The 19,029-nt window shown below is 39.2% G+C and overlaps 1 protein-coding gene across 2 annotated transcripts; it reads left to right on the forward strand.

Moving 5' to 3' along the window:
* Nucleotides 1-2,963: 2,963 nt before the first annotated feature.
* On the forward strand, nt 2,964-11,875 carry LOC143857971 (putative jasmonic acid carboxyl methyltransferase 1). 2 transcript variants are annotated; one of them, XM_077368537.1, is made up of 5 exons: nt 2,964-3,163; nt 8,692-8,802; nt 9,931-10,335; nt 11,027-11,299; nt 11,398-11,875. In XM_077368537.1, the coding sequence occupies exons 1-5, from the start codon at nt 3,089-3,091 to the stop codon at nt 11,707-11,709; spliced, it is 1,176 nt and encodes a 391-aa protein (XP_077224652.1). In that variant the 5' UTR covers nt 2,964-3,088; the 3' UTR covers nt 11,710-11,875. The 2 variants fall into 2 exon arrangements, with proteins under 2 accessions (XP_077224652.1, XP_077224653.1); XM_077368538.1 differs by lacking the exon at nt 8,692-8,802.
* The last annotated feature ends 7,154 nt before the right edge of the window (nt 11,876-19,029 follow it).

Genomic DNA, 19,029 nt, shown 5'->3' on the forward strand with positions numbered 1-19,029 from the left:
GAACAACTATTAACACCTTGGAACCACTATTTATACGTCGGAACCACTATATAGTGGTAAATAGTGGTTCATAGGTATAATGAGTGCTTCTGAGTGTTTAAAATCCTATAAATACAGTCATTCTCCCTTATTATAGTGGTTTTGACTGCATAACTTTTCAATCTTACAATTTAAACTCTCGGAACAAGTATTAGGCCATCTAAACTATGAACCACCATAAGATCTGACTGTTTAGACAACTATTTAACCCATTGTTCATTCATTGCAACTTTGGCACCCTCTAAAATACTATTATATTGTGTGAAGCAATATCTCTACTTTGGAACCACTATTTATACCTTGGAACCACTACTTATACCTCGGAACCACTACAGAGTGGTAAATAGTGGTTCCTAGGTATAATTGGTGCTTCTGAGTGTTTAAATATTGATTCCCAGATATCAACAGTGGTTCTAAGAACAAAATATTGCTTCTAGACATTTAAATAGTGGTTGTAATTGTATAGACATGATTGTCATCCAGGTTTACTCTAAATAGAAACATAGAGGACAATAAAGAGATAGAGAGATTATGACAATACACCATAGCATTGTAAAGAGGATGATGACAATAACAAATGCCTAACAAAATCATAACAAATCCCTAATAAATACACAAGATGATGACAATACATCATAGTATTGTAAGGAACATGTTAAAACTATGCAATTGTATCACAATGGACCTAGAAGATAAGCTTAGGTTTCATAGCCAAAGAAAAATAAAGAGATCCTATAAAATCTTGATTTTAGGAAAATGGACTGTCACCTCTCTGCGATGGAATTTGAATGGATTTTTACAATATTTCCTAGACAATGGAGTTTCATTTTGGCATGGGGCAGAAAAAGGTAAAAATGTCAAAATGTTAAGTGAAATGCATTGGGATCCGTTGCTTATTTTCTTGGGGGAAAACCAACACAAGGGCATTTTGGTCCTAAAACAATCCTTGTGATGCGTTTCACGCCTTCTTGAGAAATTAGCCAACCTCACCCTTTTTTCAAATTTCCAGATAAAAATCACATTTTTTTGAGAATTTTCTTTATAAAATTTTACCACTACAAAAAACCGGTCAAAACAATCTATTCCGTAAAAACTGTTAGAATTGGGCTCAATTAGGTCAAAGTTGGGGGCTGCTAGATAAAAGTTTGGGACGGCTGGGAAAATTTGTTGTAGAATCACCAAAACTCTTAATAACACTTCAACTCTTAAAGAAAGATACATAAGAACAAAATGCATGCCATTTTTACCCTATGTATTTAAAATTAAAAAAACTCTCGTGCACTTTAAATAATAGGAATTATCGTGCCTACATACTATACAACAAAAAATATCGTATGAACTATTTCTAATGTATAATGAATGCACATGCTCATGAACCCAGATTCCACACCTCTATCGCTCCGCCATATAACTTTTGTTAATAGTCCAAAGCCAAGGTATCAGTTGGATTCTTGGAAGCATAACCACCGGTTTCAGTTTCATAGTTCAAAAACTATAGAACTCAACTTGACTCAAAGTGTGTTGATGACGCAGTGGAAGAGTGCGGAAAAGGCAAAGAATGCCATCTTCAACCCGGTAGATGAAATTGATAAAATAAACACTTGAATCTACAAGGAACCTTAATCCACAATCAAATGATTGGTGATTCAACTCATTTACTGGAAATTTGAGTCAACTCAGCCGAGTTCCAAGTTGATTCAACAAGGTTTGGTTCCATAGGCAACCAAAGAGATAACCAATCAATTAAATGGTTTAGATTAATTTTCTTGTTGGAAAATAGGAGACTGTGAGGAAAAGTTGTCGGTGAGTCAACTCGTTTACTCTCAATTTGAGTCAACTCGGGCGAGTTTCAAGTTGACTCGGCGAGGTTTAACACTATGGCCCACCCAAGATATATCCCATCAATTAAATGGCTTGGATTCAATTTGAAGATTGGAGAATGGGATGGTTTATACACCGAATCAATCATACTTGGTTAAGATGAGTTCATTCTGAATAAATGAATAATTTCCTCCAAAGAAACCATTGAAAAATATAAACCATTGAAACTTCTTTATTTTAGTTATTTGTTTTGAGAAATATCAGTTACCCAAAGGTAAATATAAAATTTTACCACTACAAAAAACCGGTGAAAACAATCTATTCCTTAAAAACTGTTAGAATTGGGCTCAATTAGGTCAAAGTTGGGGGCTACTAGGTAAAAGTTTGGGACGGCTGGGAAAATTTGCTGTAGACTCACCAAAACTCTTAATAACACTTTAACTCTTAGGATAAGAACAAATAAAGAAAGATATATAAGAACAAACAAGGTTATCAAAAGGAGTCCCATCTAACCTAACTTTCTAATTTTAGAATAGATAAGATCTCATAAGATAGGTGAGCATTGTTAAATAATTTTTTTGGACTTGGTACCCCATCTTTAGAGCAATAATGAATGACATAAGATCAGACCATTGGATTGCGTATTCCAATAGAATATACAAAGGTGGGCCCCATTGTATATGGTACCCCATCTTTAGAGCAATAATGCATAGCATATGGTTCCTGATGTTAGAATATATAGATAAGATTTCATAAGATTACGTATTCCAATAGAATATACAAAGGTGTGCCCCATTGTATATATGGTACCCCATCTTTAGAGCAATAATGCATAACATATGGTAAACACTCAAAAGTAATAAACATAGAAAGAGATTAGGAAATGATTAGGAGATCATCAGTCCAAACTAAGTAAATAATGCATCTAAATGGACATGGCAGGTAATTAAAAAAAATTGTCCTTTAATTTCATACTTTTTAATGTCATCTAAACACCGTCTTGCATTAAACATTTGACCAGTTCACGTCGACAATGAAAAAAATGAATAAATAAATAGAGTTCATGTCTCTTCTAAAGCTAAATTCACGTGGTTTAGGTAAATTCAAGTGGTTTAGCTCAAAAATATCTCCATTATAAATCCTACTTCAAATCCATTGATATAGGAGAGAAATATAAGGTGTGTTGTATCTCTTGTAGTTGAAAGAGGCCATTAAAGGAGAGCTAGCCATGGAGGTGCAGCAAGTTCTTCACATGAACGGGGGAGTTGGAGATACCAGCTACGCTAATAATTCAGTAGTGCAGGTCTCTCTCTCTCTCTCTCTCTCTCTCTCTCTCTCTCTCTCCAATCCAATGGTCTTCTAGATGATTTGATTAGGATATTTTTTCTATGGGAAGTGATATATCCACGCCTTTGATCGCCTGGTACAACCAGCAGCAGTGTATCAACTGCAGAGGGGTTGATGTACAGAAAGATTCAATGGGGTTGATTGCCACGTACACTTCTGTTGGGTGTCCCAAGTAATCGAAAGGGGCGGCGGGTGTCCATCGTAGGCATCTGGGAAACTGACTTCATAGCCGGGGAGGCATCAACACCCCTCCCACATGAAGTACATCAGCCCATCTGCAGCCATTGATACATTGCTGCTTGTAGTACCAACTGATCAAAGTGGCAGATATATCACTTCCTTTTTTATTTTATTTTCTTATAGAGTACGTTAGGGTGTGTTTGGCAAGGCTTCTCATTTCATCTGATTTTATTGGACAAAAATGGGTACATGAGGAACTGTGGAAGCGACTCGCTCCACAAAATCTCATGCTTATACGCATGAAAAATGAGAATCGGAAGAAACGGGCCTAGTGGGCTGTGCATACCGGCGGAGATTTTCTCCTTTTTCTTTGCTTTGTGCATTCTCTGCACCTACAAAAACACAAAACCATTCTGGAGATGGTTGCCGAACACGCCCTTAATAAACAAAGAGATACGATAAAACCAGTTTAAATTTTATAAGTTCCCTAGCAATTCACAAACAAGTTCCCCTGCCATTGACAACCAAGTTGCCTCATTCACAAATAAGTTCTCCTGCCATTTAAAAAAATGCATACAAATTCCCCTCTGATAGTTTCTACCAATCTCCATGAAAAAACACAGTTTTTACCATGATCATCAAAACCTGTAACTTAAAATGAACATTAAAAGGTTTCCCTATCACACTCTTCATAACACTGAATGGAGGTTCAAACAAAACACTCTACATGGGGATTATCATAACTACCTAGAGGGGCTTCTCAACACTACAAATATGTGGTTTATCAACTACCTAGATGGGGTTTTCAACATTGAAAATGGGGGATTATCAACCTCAACAGGGGGTTCTCAACACTGGAAATGGGGGGATTATGAACTACATAGACGGGTTCTCAACACTGGAAAAGGGAGATTATCAATTTCAAAGGGGGTTGTCAACAGTGAAAATGGGGTTATCAACAATGGAAGTGGGGGATTATCAATCTCAAAAGGGGGTTCTCAACACTGAAAATAGGAGATTATCAAAAGGGAGTTCTCCACAGTGAAAATGAAACAGTAGATGTCAACGGTTTCTCATCAAAGCCAACTTACTAGGGAAAAAATAAAAAATGAAACCCTATATGTGTAAAGGCTTCCCAATAGTGAAAATAAAACCCTAAACCACAAAAGTAACTTAATAGAAGGAAAATAAAAGTAAAACAAAAAAACAAAACATGATACCCTACCATACCTAAGACGATGGGGAAGATGCCGGAAAAAATGACGCCCTCGCTGGAATACGGTCAACTACAAAGAAGAGAGGTTCGGATTAGCGTAAGAAGCCGCCCCACGCCGGATAAAATGGGTTGATCTTCACGCTGGCCACCACCTCACGCTGGCCACCACCTCACGCCACAAAAAAGTGAAAAAAAGCTTCCAAACAATTAAAAACAAAGAGAAGTTAAAACGATGGGTTTTTTCTTCCTGAGGGGTATTTACGTAAAAGGTTTTTTAACCTCCGTCCACTATTTTGTCATTTTTGTGTCACCAATTGACAATTTTCCCTCTATGTTATTGAAATTTGTTATATATATATATATATATATATATATATATATATTTTATTTTATTTTTTATTGAAGTCGTTGCTGCATAAGGTTCTTTGAGTTTAAATAACATGCAACTTGATGATAACATGCTTTATGGGTGGTCGCCAGCAAATCCCCATAAATTATTAAACTACTTTAGTGTTAATATTATTGCTTTCGTAGGTGCTTGGACTTATTCTAGGGAGTGGGTCTTCACACTCCCTCATTTTGATATTGGCAGCCAATTATTTATTTTGGCTGCTGGTACCAATTAATGCCAGGAAATGAAATTTTGCTCTTTAACTATGATTTCGTGAACGGCAAAATTTATTGGCCGGACGGCCGGTTTGCGTTAAACTCTTGACCTGTGCATGGCCACAAATTAAATTGGAAAACATTCTAAAATGAAACTCGGTTTGGAAATGAGTTTTTATACGGTGTAAGCCCTTATAGTCCTGTATTTTTCAAAAAGTACTGTACGGACCACACTAGAGGATGATCCAAACCATTCATATGATGGGACACGACGTAAACAGGTTGTACCTAAAAAGTCATTTCTATAGGATGATCCCAACCCTCCGATCTATAGAGGAACTGCGTATTATGGAAACTTCTGTAGATTAGAGGGCTAGGATCATCCTATAGAAATGTTTTTTGGGCACAAGTCACTACCTGTTTACGTTGTGTCCCATCACATGGATGGTTTGGATCATCATAGAGTGTGGTCAATACAGTACTATTTGAAAACTACGGGATTCGTCACGATAAGGTGCATATGCTTTTCGTTTTTTAACAAAACAGATTTCCGTTTTTGGGGGCAACCCTCAATTAAAAACTAAGTTCATACAGTTCATGTCACATGGTAAGCTCAATTCCCGTGATTAGGTCAAACATTTTCCAGCTATATATATCCTACCTCAATCATATTGGCATAGGAGAGAAATATAAGGTGTGATCTCTCTCGTCTAATTTGGAGGAGGCCATTAAAAGAGAACCATGATGGAAGTGAAACAAGTTCTTCACATGAATGGCGGAGTGGGAGATACCAGCTATGCTAATAATTCAGTCGTGCAGGTCTCTCTCTCTCTCTCTCTCTCTCTCTCTCTCTCTCTCTGCTATATAACACTTGTGTAGGTAAGTTACCTACACACTAGCTTAAAATACAGTGGGGGCCCACATTGTTTGGGTGATCCAAACCATTCATTTGAATGGTCCTCACATAGATAGGGTGTCCACAAAAAATCAGATCCATAGGATCATCCCAACCATTCAAACTATGGAGGCAAAAAATGGACTAATTTGTGAAGGTTTATACACGTCCATTTTACCTCCACAAATCGTACGGTTGGGATGATCCTATGGATCTGATTTTTTGTGGACACCCTATCTCTGTGAGGACCATTCAAATGAATGGTTTGGATCACCCAAAAAATGTGGGCCCCCACTGTATTTTAAGCTAGTGTGTAGGTAACTTACCTACACAAGTGTGTAGGAAATGTTTTCTCATATATATATATATATATATATATATATATATATATATATATATATTGAATTTCTTCCAAAATTCTAATAGAATTACACATCACTTTTTTTTTGCTTTTGTTAACAAAGGCCCCCATTAAAGCCCCATATTTTCAATTCTACGCCTTCACAATACCTATTTTACCCTTCTTTATGAATTTTTTATCATACAATTTGTAATACCCGGTCCCAAGTAATAAATTTTTTTTTTTATATATATAGTTGTCTTTATCAATTAGCTATTTGTTTTCTAATGGGTGTCATCATCAATTTTTAACTTACAACCATTTGTTTGGATCGGGTGTCATTATCATAGTGAGCATATGGGTATTTGCACATAATGGGGTGTCATTATCAGTTACTAGGTGGGTAAATTAGGAAGGAAACTCTACAGAAATTTGACACATTAGAAATGCAACCCAAAAAGGGAAACACCTCTATTTATGTGGGAACGTTCCATATGAGTATTTTATTTTGGATTTTTTTTGGGTAGTAGAAATCATTATTTTAGTAAAGACATAAGTCTAGCATTCATTCCTTCTATTTATAGGAATGTCTACACGGCTGAGATTTTCCTTCTTTCTTTTACTTGGCTTAAAGTTGGTAGGTTACTACTCTTACCTTACATATCAGCACCAAGAATTCTTTTGAGACAATTATTCTTCTCAAAAACGTATGGGATGTTTGGAACCTTCCGGGGCTGCAACCTTTTCTCTCCACTCTCTTCCTCTCATTGGATGAAGGTTAGTTGTTGTGGGCTTTAGAAAGAAGAAATATAGGTGGTGTTTGAGGCCATTGGGATGCTTGTAACTCTCCTACAAGACCAAGTTCCACACCACTTTAGAAGTCTAGAATCAGCCCTAGAAACCATTGCAAAACAGTCCTAGAAACCTCTGCAAACTGCTATTGCTGCCCGGTAAATAAACCGCTTTCCACCATCTTGTTGTCCGTGTCTTTAATGACCAAACATCTCACAAAAGTCAAGAATTTTTAGGACTCGTGGCACTTGCAAAAGCAGCCGCTTTTAGTCAACATTTCAGCAAGTATATTGCTGAATAGTCGCCAACAATTAGATTCTTCCCTTTCGCAATTTCATCATCTCTTCGAGTTTCAATTGGGCAAAGTAACAGTGACATCCACTATCCTTCTCAAGTTGCATTCCAGGAAGATCTTCTTCGTGGACTTAACCCTACAAAGCAAATTTTTGGAGATTTCGCTTAAGGTAGGTGATCCTACCCTATGTCAGTGTATTATGTATATTTGTTATACTTAAATTTATTGCAAGTATTTATTACAGTTCATTACATGGGACTTGTTTTGAAAAGGTTTCTCACTATTCTCTTTTAGCATGTCATTCCAAATGATTAAATTGTCATTATCTATGATCTATGAAATGTTTTAGTCTTAACATGCTTCCTTATCTATACAAAAAAAGAAAAGAAAAGAAAAGAGCTTTGTGACTAACATGATTTTTGGAAATTCAAATTCATGAAACACTATTGAAAAGCATTCTATATATGATATGGTTTCAATGTTTTGGAACGGGGAAGCCCCCAATGGTTTGAAACGTCTTCAAAATTTATGACACGGTATTGAAAATATTAAATTGCTTTCTGTATGTTTGTATACAGTCTTGGTATGGAATGGATTCGGCCAGTAAGGTTGATCTCTGGTGGGGATCTAGTGCCCAACCTGCCAGTGGGTGAGTACACTGGACGTGATCACGTAGACCGGTCAAATTTTATCTGCTCGTAAGGTTGATCTCGGGCGGCCAGTAGGGAGTCCTCTGGCTATTGATAATATTACATTGCGCGCTTTAGGACCTGTGAGTCCCGCGAACGAGTGTTCGCCTCGGGTTACGCTACTTGCCAATAAGGTTGGAAATTGGCCACAGAGAAGACTGTTAAGTATTTGTTTTCTAAATGGAAAACTGCAAAACCAATTGGTTGAAAATATATATTCTTGTCATTGTTTCCAAAGTGGAAAACTGAATAACCGAGTGGTTGGAACCGTTTTTGTAAAAGCATGTATTTTTCTTATATAGCTTATGTAGAAATGATTTTCTTGCTTCTTATCAATTACTGCATTGACTAAATTTCTATGGCATGTTACTTCTTTTCTACACCAGCATTGTTTTCGTTTTCCTATTAGCTGGCTTGGATTTGGAAAACCGGCTGGGCTGTTAGCTCATTATGTGGTTTAACAATTTTCAGATACAGAGGAGCGATAGTAGACTTGCTGAGATCAGGCACTTGGATTGGAGCCTAGGAAATTTCTTGCTTTCTTTCATTATTCGAGTTAGAGACTTTTGTTACTTTATTAAGGTGATTGTCGTCTAATAAGAATTGTTTGGATTTAGACTTATGGACCTAATCTATATTTGTATTTCATTTGAGCTCTAATTGAGACTAAAATTTCCGCATTTATTAGTTACTCTGAATGTTGAGAATAGTTGATTGTAAAAGAGCCTTGCATACTTGTGGGGGCGACCCTATGGGCATGCGGCGGCTGTCACGTGCACCTTACCTCGAATTCTGGGTTCGGGGCGTGACACAATTTGTCCACAAAGTCAACGGCGTTTTTTCTTTGAAAAATTACGGATTGAGTGCATATGTTACGTAATGCTATGGATTTTTGTAAACATATTACATAATACTACTGACTCGGACACCTTTAAAAATATTGACGAATTCCGAGCACCTAAGAGGGACAACATATTATTGAAACCTCTATAGATTGGAGGGCTAGGATCAGCCTATGGAAATGATTTTACGAGCACAACCTGTTTCTGTTGTGTTCCATCACATGGACTGTTTTGATCAACCTATGATGTGGTCCGTACAGTTCTTTGTCGGCCAGTGCATCGCACGGGTTTTTTTTACTAGTATATATATATATATATATATATATATATATATATATATATATAGAGAGAGAGAGAGAGAGAGAGAGAGAGAGAGAGAGAAAACGGTTCCCACACATATGTGTAGATAAGTTATCTACACACTAGCTTAAAATACAGTGAGGGCCACATTATTTGGGTGATCCAAACCATTCATTTTTAAGGCCCTCACATAGTAGGGTGTCCATAAAAAATCAGATCCATAGGATCATCCTAACCATTCGAACTGTGGAGGCAAAAAATGGACTAATTTGTGAAGGTTTAAAGACATCTATTTTACCTCCACAAATCGTAGGGTTGGGATGATCCTATGGATCTGATTTTTTGTAGACACCCTATCTATGTGAGGGCCTTTAAAATGGATGGCTTGGATCACCCAAACAATGTGGGCCCCCACTGTATTTTAAGCTAGTGTGTAGAGAACTCTCTACACATATGTGTACGAACCGTTCTCTCTCATATATATATATATACACACACACACATGTACATTCCAATGGTCTTCTACATGATTTGATTATGATATTTTTTTCTTTTTCTTTTCTTATAGAAAACGATACTAACCAAAGGGATGCCCATACTAGAAGATGCAATCCTAGATCTTTATTGCACTACATTTCCTAAGAAGTTGAGCATAGCAGACTTGGGTTGTTCTTCTGGACCCAACACCCTCTTTGTGATATCTCATATTATAGATACTATCAAGATGAAATGTCGCGAGTTGAACCATCCGTTGCCGGAGTTCCAAATGTTCTTGAATGACCTTCCAGGGAACGATTTTAACACCGTTTTTAGTTATCTACCAGGTTTCTATGAAAGGCTTAAGGAAGAAAAACAGGTCGGTTTGGGACAGTGTTTCGTGGCAGGAGTGGCTGGTTCCTTTTATGGGAGGCTTTTCCCAAGCGAAAGTCTACACTTTATTCATTCTTCTAATAGTCTCCATTGGCTCTCCCAGGTCAGCACTTTCACCCAATCAGCTGTCATTGGTATATTAGTTTTAGACAAAATAATCGGTTCTCAAAATCCAAATCAAGCCGGGACTAAAGTTTAAGTTCAATAATTAGTTTTAGACTGAGAACCGGTTCTCAGGGAGGGTGGCTTATTATTTTTGTTCCAAAAACTTACACACACACGCACACACACATATGGATTTCAATTTGCTAAGGTCATCGAAGAAGATTTCACAGATGGGTTGTTGCATGTGAGAGCAGCCACATCAGGTGAATTAAATGAACAAGACAAAATCTGAGCCTGTGTGGATGCTCTGTCATATAACGGGCCATCTGCGTATATGAGTAAGTCAACCTGTGTTGCTGTTCTCCCTAGCAAATGCCCCCCCGGGGCGCACCAACACACACACGTGTATAAGGAATGCTAAACTCAGGGGTGCCCTTGCAAAAATCAGTTGAAAGGGCACCCCTGTAAGATCCCACATCGGAAATGGAGAAAAGGATCTGGGCTATATATGTGGATACTCTCTCTCCTTGTGTATACATGTTTACACGGGATCCCATGAGCTTAGCATTCCTCATATAAGGAAACTCATGCATGAACATAAATTTATGTACACTCAAATTTGTTCAAAACTTCATGTAAGCATGTCGTGTTTTGAAGAATATCCTAATTTAAGCATTGAGATATGCCAGGTTCCTCAAGGGCTTCAAAACGAAATGCGCGTCTCACAAAACAAGGGAAAAACTCATATAGAAAAGACAAGCCCTCCCAACGTGTTTAGAGCATACTTGGCGCAATTTCAGAGAGATTTCTATTTGTTTCTCAAGTCACGCTCGGAAGAAGTAATTCGTGGAGGGCGTATGGTCCTTACATTTTCTGGCAGAAGAAGCTCAGACGCATCTAGTACAGAATGTTATTTCCAATGGGAACTGATTACTCAGACTCTCATTGACATGGTCTCACAGGTAGAGGCAGCACCACATTGTAACCATTTAAACCCCCCCCCCCCTCTTTTCATATATTATTGTTCTTTATGTTTTGCTGATAAGTTTGTCAAATTTAGGGAGTGATGGAACAGGACAAAGTGGATTCATTTAATATACCCTATTATGCACCTTCAATTCAAGAATTGGAGGCTATCGTTGAGATAGAAGGATCCTTTAGTGTTGATCGAATCGAAATAATGGAAATTGATATCTCCACAAGTGGTGCAAAGGGTATAAGAGCTGTTACAGAATCCATGCTTGTTGATCAGTTTGGAGCGGCGATAATGGATGATTTATTTCGAACATATGAACAGAAGTATGTTGAGTATCTATCAAATAATAAATCCAACCATATCAGTTTGGTCCTTTCTATGACTAGAAAAGGATGAAAATCAACATATAGCTCTGCCTCAACACGAACAAATGATATGTATTTCTATATTTTAAAGTTTTGTATCCTACTTCCATATTTCGATAGCATTTTATGCTTTTTGTCTAGAAAGATGTAAGCACCATTAAAATAAAGTGAGTTGTATTTGATTCTAAACCAATTCATGTTAGAAAATAAAAAAAAAACTAAAATCAGTTGTTTTTATAGTCTTTAAATTGTGAGTTGAGGAAGGAAATCAGCCTGCTGATTTTCTCTCAAAGCCGGATTGCCTCTGCAAAGGAGATGACTCCTCAGGAGCTCCTCATTATAGATTGTAATTTTTGTTTTCCATGTTTAAAGCCTCTATAAAGGCCTTGGCGAGCCTGTTCCCCCTTGCTTGGCCTTTAAGCCCCCTTGAATTTGTAATCTCTTCTTTTTAAATATATCTGGTAGACCTACAAAAGAAAAAGAAAAATTTGTGAGTTGGGATCATTTCCTTTGGTTTTAATGTCCTTAAATTTAGCTAGCATTATATTGTGGTTTGGATCATGGTACAGTACTTTAGACACTTATGTGACGGGTATAGTGAACAACAAGGGTCACAAATTACTCCTTTTTATATTAATGCTATTAAGAGGTATAAATTTTTTTTTTTTGAAAAGGGCAACAGAATATATATGTAAAAACAGAACCGAGGTGGTCCTGAAGGAACAAAGATAATACAAAGATAGCAGTGCAATAATTCAAGGAGGTAGATAGTCAAAGCACTCAAACTCGGCCCGAAAGACTCCTTTCTTGGCAAGGGTGTCTGCTTCCGCATTGGCTGATCTCCTGACATGGCGAAAAACTATTGAGGAGCCCTTAGCTCTGTCCTCAATTTCCTCTAAGAGAGGCAAAAATCGCCAAGGGGGAGAAGCGTTACCCGAAAGCCAGCGAATAACATTTAAGGAATCCCCTTCGACGATAATGTTGTCGCACTCCAGACGAGGCATCGAGAGAAGCCCGCTATGAACGGCTCGGACCTCTGCCTCGTTTGAGTCTGCCACTCCGATAGGCCCCGAGTAGGCCCAGAGGACTTCCCCTTTGTGGTTTCTACATAACCCCCCTACTCCTGCCATTCCTGGATTGCCGATAGACGATCCGTCAAAGTTAAGTTTCAGGGACCCCGAAGGAGGAGGAATCCAGGAGGGGAGGATTTTCACTTTGGTAGCCGATTCCAAGCATATGATTGACCATCCTTCCCAGAGGTCGAAAGCTGAAACAAAACGAAACAGAGGAAGGCTTCGAGCCCAGGATATGACCGCAGCTATCAACTGAATATAAATCCAATAGGGAGATCTAGCCTTCCCTTCAAAGATACGAGCATTCCTCTCTTTCCACAAGAACCACCATGAGGCCAGGAGACACATCTTCCACAGCGCTCTGCCTTTCCTTTTCCAAGGAGTCCAGGCCCAACTCTGAATGAATTCAGCCATAGAGTTGGAGGGGACCCAACTGATTCCAAAACGAGAAAAAATAAGACCCCAAATATGACGAGCAACCTTACAGTGTATGAAAAGGTGGTCAATGGATTCCCCAGCGGATAAACATAGAGGACAGTGATCTACCAACCACATTCCTCGCTTCCTCAAAAAATCCATAGTTTGAATGCGGCCCCAGCTAACCGACCACCCAAAGAAAGCAACTCTCGGAGGGCAAGATTGTCTCCAAACCGAGGAGGACACGTGCTCCACTAAAGAAGGGATCAGATGGTTATAAAAAGATTTGACTGAAAATATCCCCGAAGGATTCCAAATCCAAATCCGACGATCTACGCCCGAAGACTTGATGAAGCAAGAATCCAATAAGGAGAGGAGGGCGCTGTAAGAGCTTAACTCCCTAACAAAGAAGTCTCTGCGAAACTTAGGAGACCAATCCACCTTCCCATGTTCCCTTGCAAAACATTCCGATACCCAGGCCTCTTTCTGAGATGAAACGATGAATAAGTCAGGAAACATCACTTGAAGAGGATCATCCGAACACCAAGAATCCTGCCAGAACCGAACCCGATCCCCCCTATATACTCTGAATCGGACGCCAGGAGCAAATAACGACTTCAACTTCAAGATGTCCCTCCAAACTGTGAGACCTTTGAGTTTAAAATTATCAACAGAGTCCCAATGCCCATGATCTGAACCATACTTACTTCCAATGACCCGGACCCACAAAGAGGATTGTTCTTCGCCAAATCTCCACAGCCACTTGCCCATAAGGGCCTGGTTAAAACTCTGAACCCTCCTGATACCCAAACCTCCATTTTTAGTAGGCAAACAGACCATACTCCATTTAATCAGGGAGACCCCCTTGGAAGACCCTGATCCGCCCCACAGGAAGCGTCTCTGAATTTGTTCGATGCGTTTAGCAACCGAGGCGGGACATTGAAAAAGAGATAAAAAATATATCGGCATATTGGATAGAACGGCCTTTATAAGCACTAATCTACCTCCTTTGGAAACCAACCGGCGCTTCCAGGTAGCCAAACGTCGCTCAATCCTTTGAATAATAGGAGCCCATAGGTTGTGTTTCGGTCGACCTACACCAAGAGGAAGACCCAGATAGGTTGCTGGAAAGACATCTAAACCACACCCCATAATTCCGGCGAAAAAGGATGCATCGCTCTCAGAAACATTGATCGCGAACAACCGAGATTTTGCAAAATTAGATCTTTGACCCGAAACCATCTCATAACAACGAAGCATTGCTTTAAGGTTGAGAATCTGGGATATGACCGGAGAACAGAACAGAAGAGTGTCATCCTCAAACTGAAGAAGCGATACTTCCACCTTACTCTCACCAATAAGGAACCCTTGATATAGCCCCAACTCACTTCCTTTTTTCAGCAGTCTGCACAGTGATTCGGCCACAATCAGGAAAAGAAAAGGAGAGAGAGGATCGCCCTGCCGCAATCCTCTAGAAGATTTGAAGAATCCTTTTGCTGATCCGTTGATGAGGACAGAAAACCAGGCAGACGATAAGCAGTTCCGGATCCACCCTCTCCACCGACCCCTAAAGCCCATACGACCCATGAGAAAATCTAATGCTGCCCAATCCACTCGGTCATATGCCTTCTCCATGTCAAGCTTGCATAGAATGCCGCCTTCCCCCTTCCTCCGATAATAGTCAATGGCTTCATTGGCTGTTAAAGAACAATCAAGAATTTGCCGGTTGCTTATAAAGGCACTTTGACAGACCGATATAATGGAAGGAAGAACCACTTTGATACGATCCGCCAGAACCTTTGCGAGGACTTTGTAAAGGCTGCCCACCAAGCTAATCGGGCGAAAATCCGAGCTTTTTGTTGCTCCTTCAATTTTTGGAATGAGGACGAGAAAAGTTGCACCTGTCCCTTTGTCAAGGATGGCTCCCTCAAAAAATTCTATGAAGAATCGAAGAATGTCCGATTTTACTGTTTCCCAGCAAGTTTGAAAGAAAGCCAAACAAAAACCATCGGGTCCAGGGGCTTTATCTTTTGCCAGAGAAAATAGGGCTGATCGGATTTCCACCTCAGAGAAAGGGATTTCCAATCCGGCTGAGGCTTCCAGGCTTAAGCTATCAAAACAAATGTCTTGAGGAATTGGGCGTAACATCCCATCAGCTGAGTATAAAGATCTGTAGAATTCAATAATTTCTTCAATAATTCGCTCCTTGTCAGATACAATCTCCCCCTCCACTTCTAAGGATTCAATTCTGTTCCTTCTTCTGCGAGCACTAGCCATGGCATGGAAGAAGGCTGTGTTTTTATCTCCCTCCAACAACCACTTGACTCGAGATCTTTGGCGCCAAGAGATTTCTTTAAGCATCAACAACTCTTTATGCTCTTGAATTAATCTTCCTTGTTGCTCATAATCCTCCGCCGAGGCCAAACCACTCTCTGCCAATGTATTTATCTCCATCAATCTGTCCTCAAGAATCCTCTTCCTGCCTTGGTCCACTTCTTTCTGTTCCTTATCCCACTCTTTTAATTTCCCCTTAATGAAGCGTAATTTTTTGCCTATAACTACGTCCCCTGGACCTTCAAATACGCTTTCAGACCACCATCGGACTAAGAGAGCCTCCATTTGAGGATTTTCCAGCCAAGCTATTTCAAATCTGAAGGGGGGCGGACCCCAGAACTCCATTTTAGGAGACAAAAGGAGAGGGCAATGGTCGGAAACTGAATGGGGTAAAGCCTGCTGATAGACTTCAGAAAGAATTGCCAACCAGTCACCCGAGAGAAGAAATCGATCAAGCCGACTTCGGTTCGAACCTCTGGCCCAGGTGAAAGAGGAGCCACCCAAAGGTAAATCTGCGAGCTCGTTGATTGCGATGAAATCAGCGAAAGATCTCATGCCCGCAGTGACTCGCTGTCCCCCAAGGCGATCTCTTGATCCTAGAACTTCATTGAAATCCCCCCCGATACACCAAGGAGCGGAACATAGGCGTCGCTTCTGATTTAATTCTTCCCAAAAAAGACACTTCTCAGAGGATGACAAAGGACCATAGACGCCTGAGAAGAACCAGACTGAATTATCATTGCATTTTCGGAAAGCAACGGAGAGAGAGAAAACTCCACGCCAAACATCCGTGCTGTCCCACAAGACTGAATCCCAAGCCACCAAGATGCCCCCTGAAGCCCCTTTGGATGCTAAGAAAGCAAAATTCCAGTCAGTATTGAACCCCATGCTTCTCATATCTATGTTACGGATTTGCTCCATCTCTGTTTCCTGAAGACAAACAACCTCAGGGCGCCGATGTTTAACTAATGCTTTGATTTGAATTCTTTTCTCCCGAGAGCCCAAGCCGTTTATATTCCAGGATAAAATCTTCATTAACAACTGTATTCCGATGAATTCCTCCCCGCCCTGATACCAGACTTTCTTCCTTTTTTCTGGGATGTGAGACCTTTGCTATGCGATCCAGAATCATAATTGATATCCGATTGAAGTCTCACCAATTCGCGCTCCGTGCGTTTCAGGTTTACTTCGGATAGGGAGGCTGAAGATGACACTCCAGCGATCTCCCGTAGTTCTGCCGCCTTTATGCTAGACCTATATTCCTCAACGGGACCCGGAAATATTAGACCCAGATGAGAACTAATGTGCATGGTATGATCCACCATCAATTCAAGCACCTGTTGAGAAGAAACCAAGGCCGAATCATTCCGTGGAGGGACATAAGAGAGTTCTGAGGCACAAATTGCATGTATACACATCGTTACTTTTTCTATACAGCATACCGGAATTTCTTTAATTTTAATACAATTAGTATTCCGGACCCATGCTATGAATGATGAAAACATGAGGTGTAAAAAAACGTGTTTCCAACGAGTATTGGACGGCACACCAATAAAAAAAACACCGTTTAAAACAGAGTTTTGCTAGATATGGTTAACACTGATGTGGATAGTCCCCCCATCTAGCATTCGATCCAACATGGCATCAGGTCAAAACATTCATATAGTCACAAACCACCCCAGAATGTTTCTGAGTTTTTATATGGTGCTCGACTGTCATGTACTGTGCTAGCGGTACCGCCCTTGATATTTGATCCAACAGCAGCCACTTTTTAAGAGGCTGCTGTTGGATCAAATGGTAAAGCCACGGTTTTAAATTTCGGTTTCAGTACCGGTTTCTCACCTCATCGAAACCAAAATTTCGAAATTTTGGCAGAAATTCGATGAAATCAAATAAACTCATACTTTATCTCGTACAAAATTTCAGCTGAAATTAACGAAATTTAGGTAATATCAGCCGAAATTACGGGATAATATTAAATAATGAATAAAAATCGAGATTTTTGAGTGAAAACCTTAAATTTCAGACAAAATTTTGGGATAAATGACAAAATTTCGGGATAAACGAAATTTTGACCGAAATTTTGGTCAAAATATTGTACCGTTTCGGGTATATATGATTTTGGTTTCGGTCTCTTTCTAGAGGGTTTGTTTTTTTTCCTCTTCAAAACACGTGAACAGTTGCAGAAATTTGTGTGGTAAGGATGGAGCCTGTAGGCCACCGAAGAAAACCACCAAGAAAATGCAAAACGCTCGTTGATTTTTCAATTTTCGGGAGGGTTTCTCTCAACTGCTAGACTTAGATTTTTTTTCTTTCTCAATCCGTATCTTCTTCTCATCTCGACACAAACAGGTAAGCATTTTCCTCCATAGAGATGTTCTATGCTTTCATCTCTTACTAAAACACTGTTTTTTAGTTTTTATTTTTCGAACCCATATAGTAGAAGAAGATACAAAGGACCATTTTCTTTTCTCATTTCTTTCCCTTGTATAAATAATTCCTGTTTATTTCGGTTCTTGCAAGATCTTTGTTCTTGTTCTTCTAATACAGCAATTTGAACTGCATAAATGTTGGCCAAAGGAAAAGAATAGGAAAGCTAATTTATTGGCCAAGTCAATTCCTATGGAGATCAAAAGAAGTAGGCAAAGTTTTTAGAATGTGAACCAAGGGAATTCCTAGTTTTGGACTGACTCCTCAAAATCCAAAACAAAAGTGCCTTAATTTTATTGACTACCCAATAATTACTTTTCAGCTAGATAGCCCAGAGGGTAAATGGGGTGGTTTCTAAGAGTATGGTGTTAGAAGATTATCATGAAGCTTCACTTTACAACAATTTAGAGAAGGCTTGAGGAATGTTAGGTGCTTTGATTTAATTGGGAAAGAAAGGAGAACATGATTCTCTTTATTAGTTGAGAAAAGAGGCATGATATTTGAACATGGTTTCAATCAAGTCAATGTTCACACGGGGGGTGGGGGAAGGTTTTGGACATAATTTTTCTACTAAATAACAAGTCCATAGTGAGAATAGGGTTATGAATGAGGAGACACTTTAGAGAGATAAGTGACATTTTTATTAGTTTTGATGAGTGTTCCTTCACTCATACACATCGCGAAGGAAACACTAGTTGTTTGGTACAACATGCTTAAGTTGTAGTCTTTTTTGTTTTTACTTTTTCTTCTCTTTTGCTTTGTCTTCTTGTGTCAATTTTACTTTCAGGCTGCCCCTAGCGTATCTTTTTTATTCTTCTTTTATCAGTTCAAAAGAAAAAAAAAAGTTGTGGATCCCGTATCAAAGAAAAATAGCAAACACCATATTTTGAAAAGCCAAGGGCTTCTCCTAATAATTTTCAGAATTCAATTGTTTATGTCAGGATTAATGATGGGAATAGTAGATGGGGCTTTTACTGTTGACACTGATCGTCATCGTCATTGTCATTGTCGATCGCACGCCCATCCGGCGTCAATTGGTATCATAGCTAGGCTCTGCGGGAGTTCTATCTACTGCAGATCCAGAAAGGCGATGATTC

This window comes from Tasmannia lanceolata, unplaced genomic scaffold (assembly GCF_043159265.1).
Source record: "Tasmannia lanceolata isolate RefF3 unplaced genomic scaffold, GAP_Taslan_0.1 ptg000025l, whole genome shotgun sequence".
Lineage (NCBI taxonomy): Eukaryota > Viridiplantae > Streptophyta > Magnoliopsida > Canellales > Winteraceae > Tasmannia > Tasmannia lanceolata.

Bases quoted from the DNA above. Each gene is read 5' to 3' on its own strand.
- LOC143857971 (XM_077368537.1), top strand. From the start codon at position 3,089: ATGGAGGTGCAGCAAGTTCTTCACATGAACGGGGGAGTTGGAGATACC. The intron at 3,164-8,691 runs GTCTCTCTCTCT...AACAATTTTCAG, and splicing joins CTAATAATTCAGTAGTGCAG to ATACAGAGGAGCGATAGTAG. The intron at 10,336-11,026 runs GTCAGCACTTTC...GAGATATGCCAG, and splicing joins GTCTCCATTGGCTCTCCCAG to GTTCCTCAAGGGCTTCAAAA.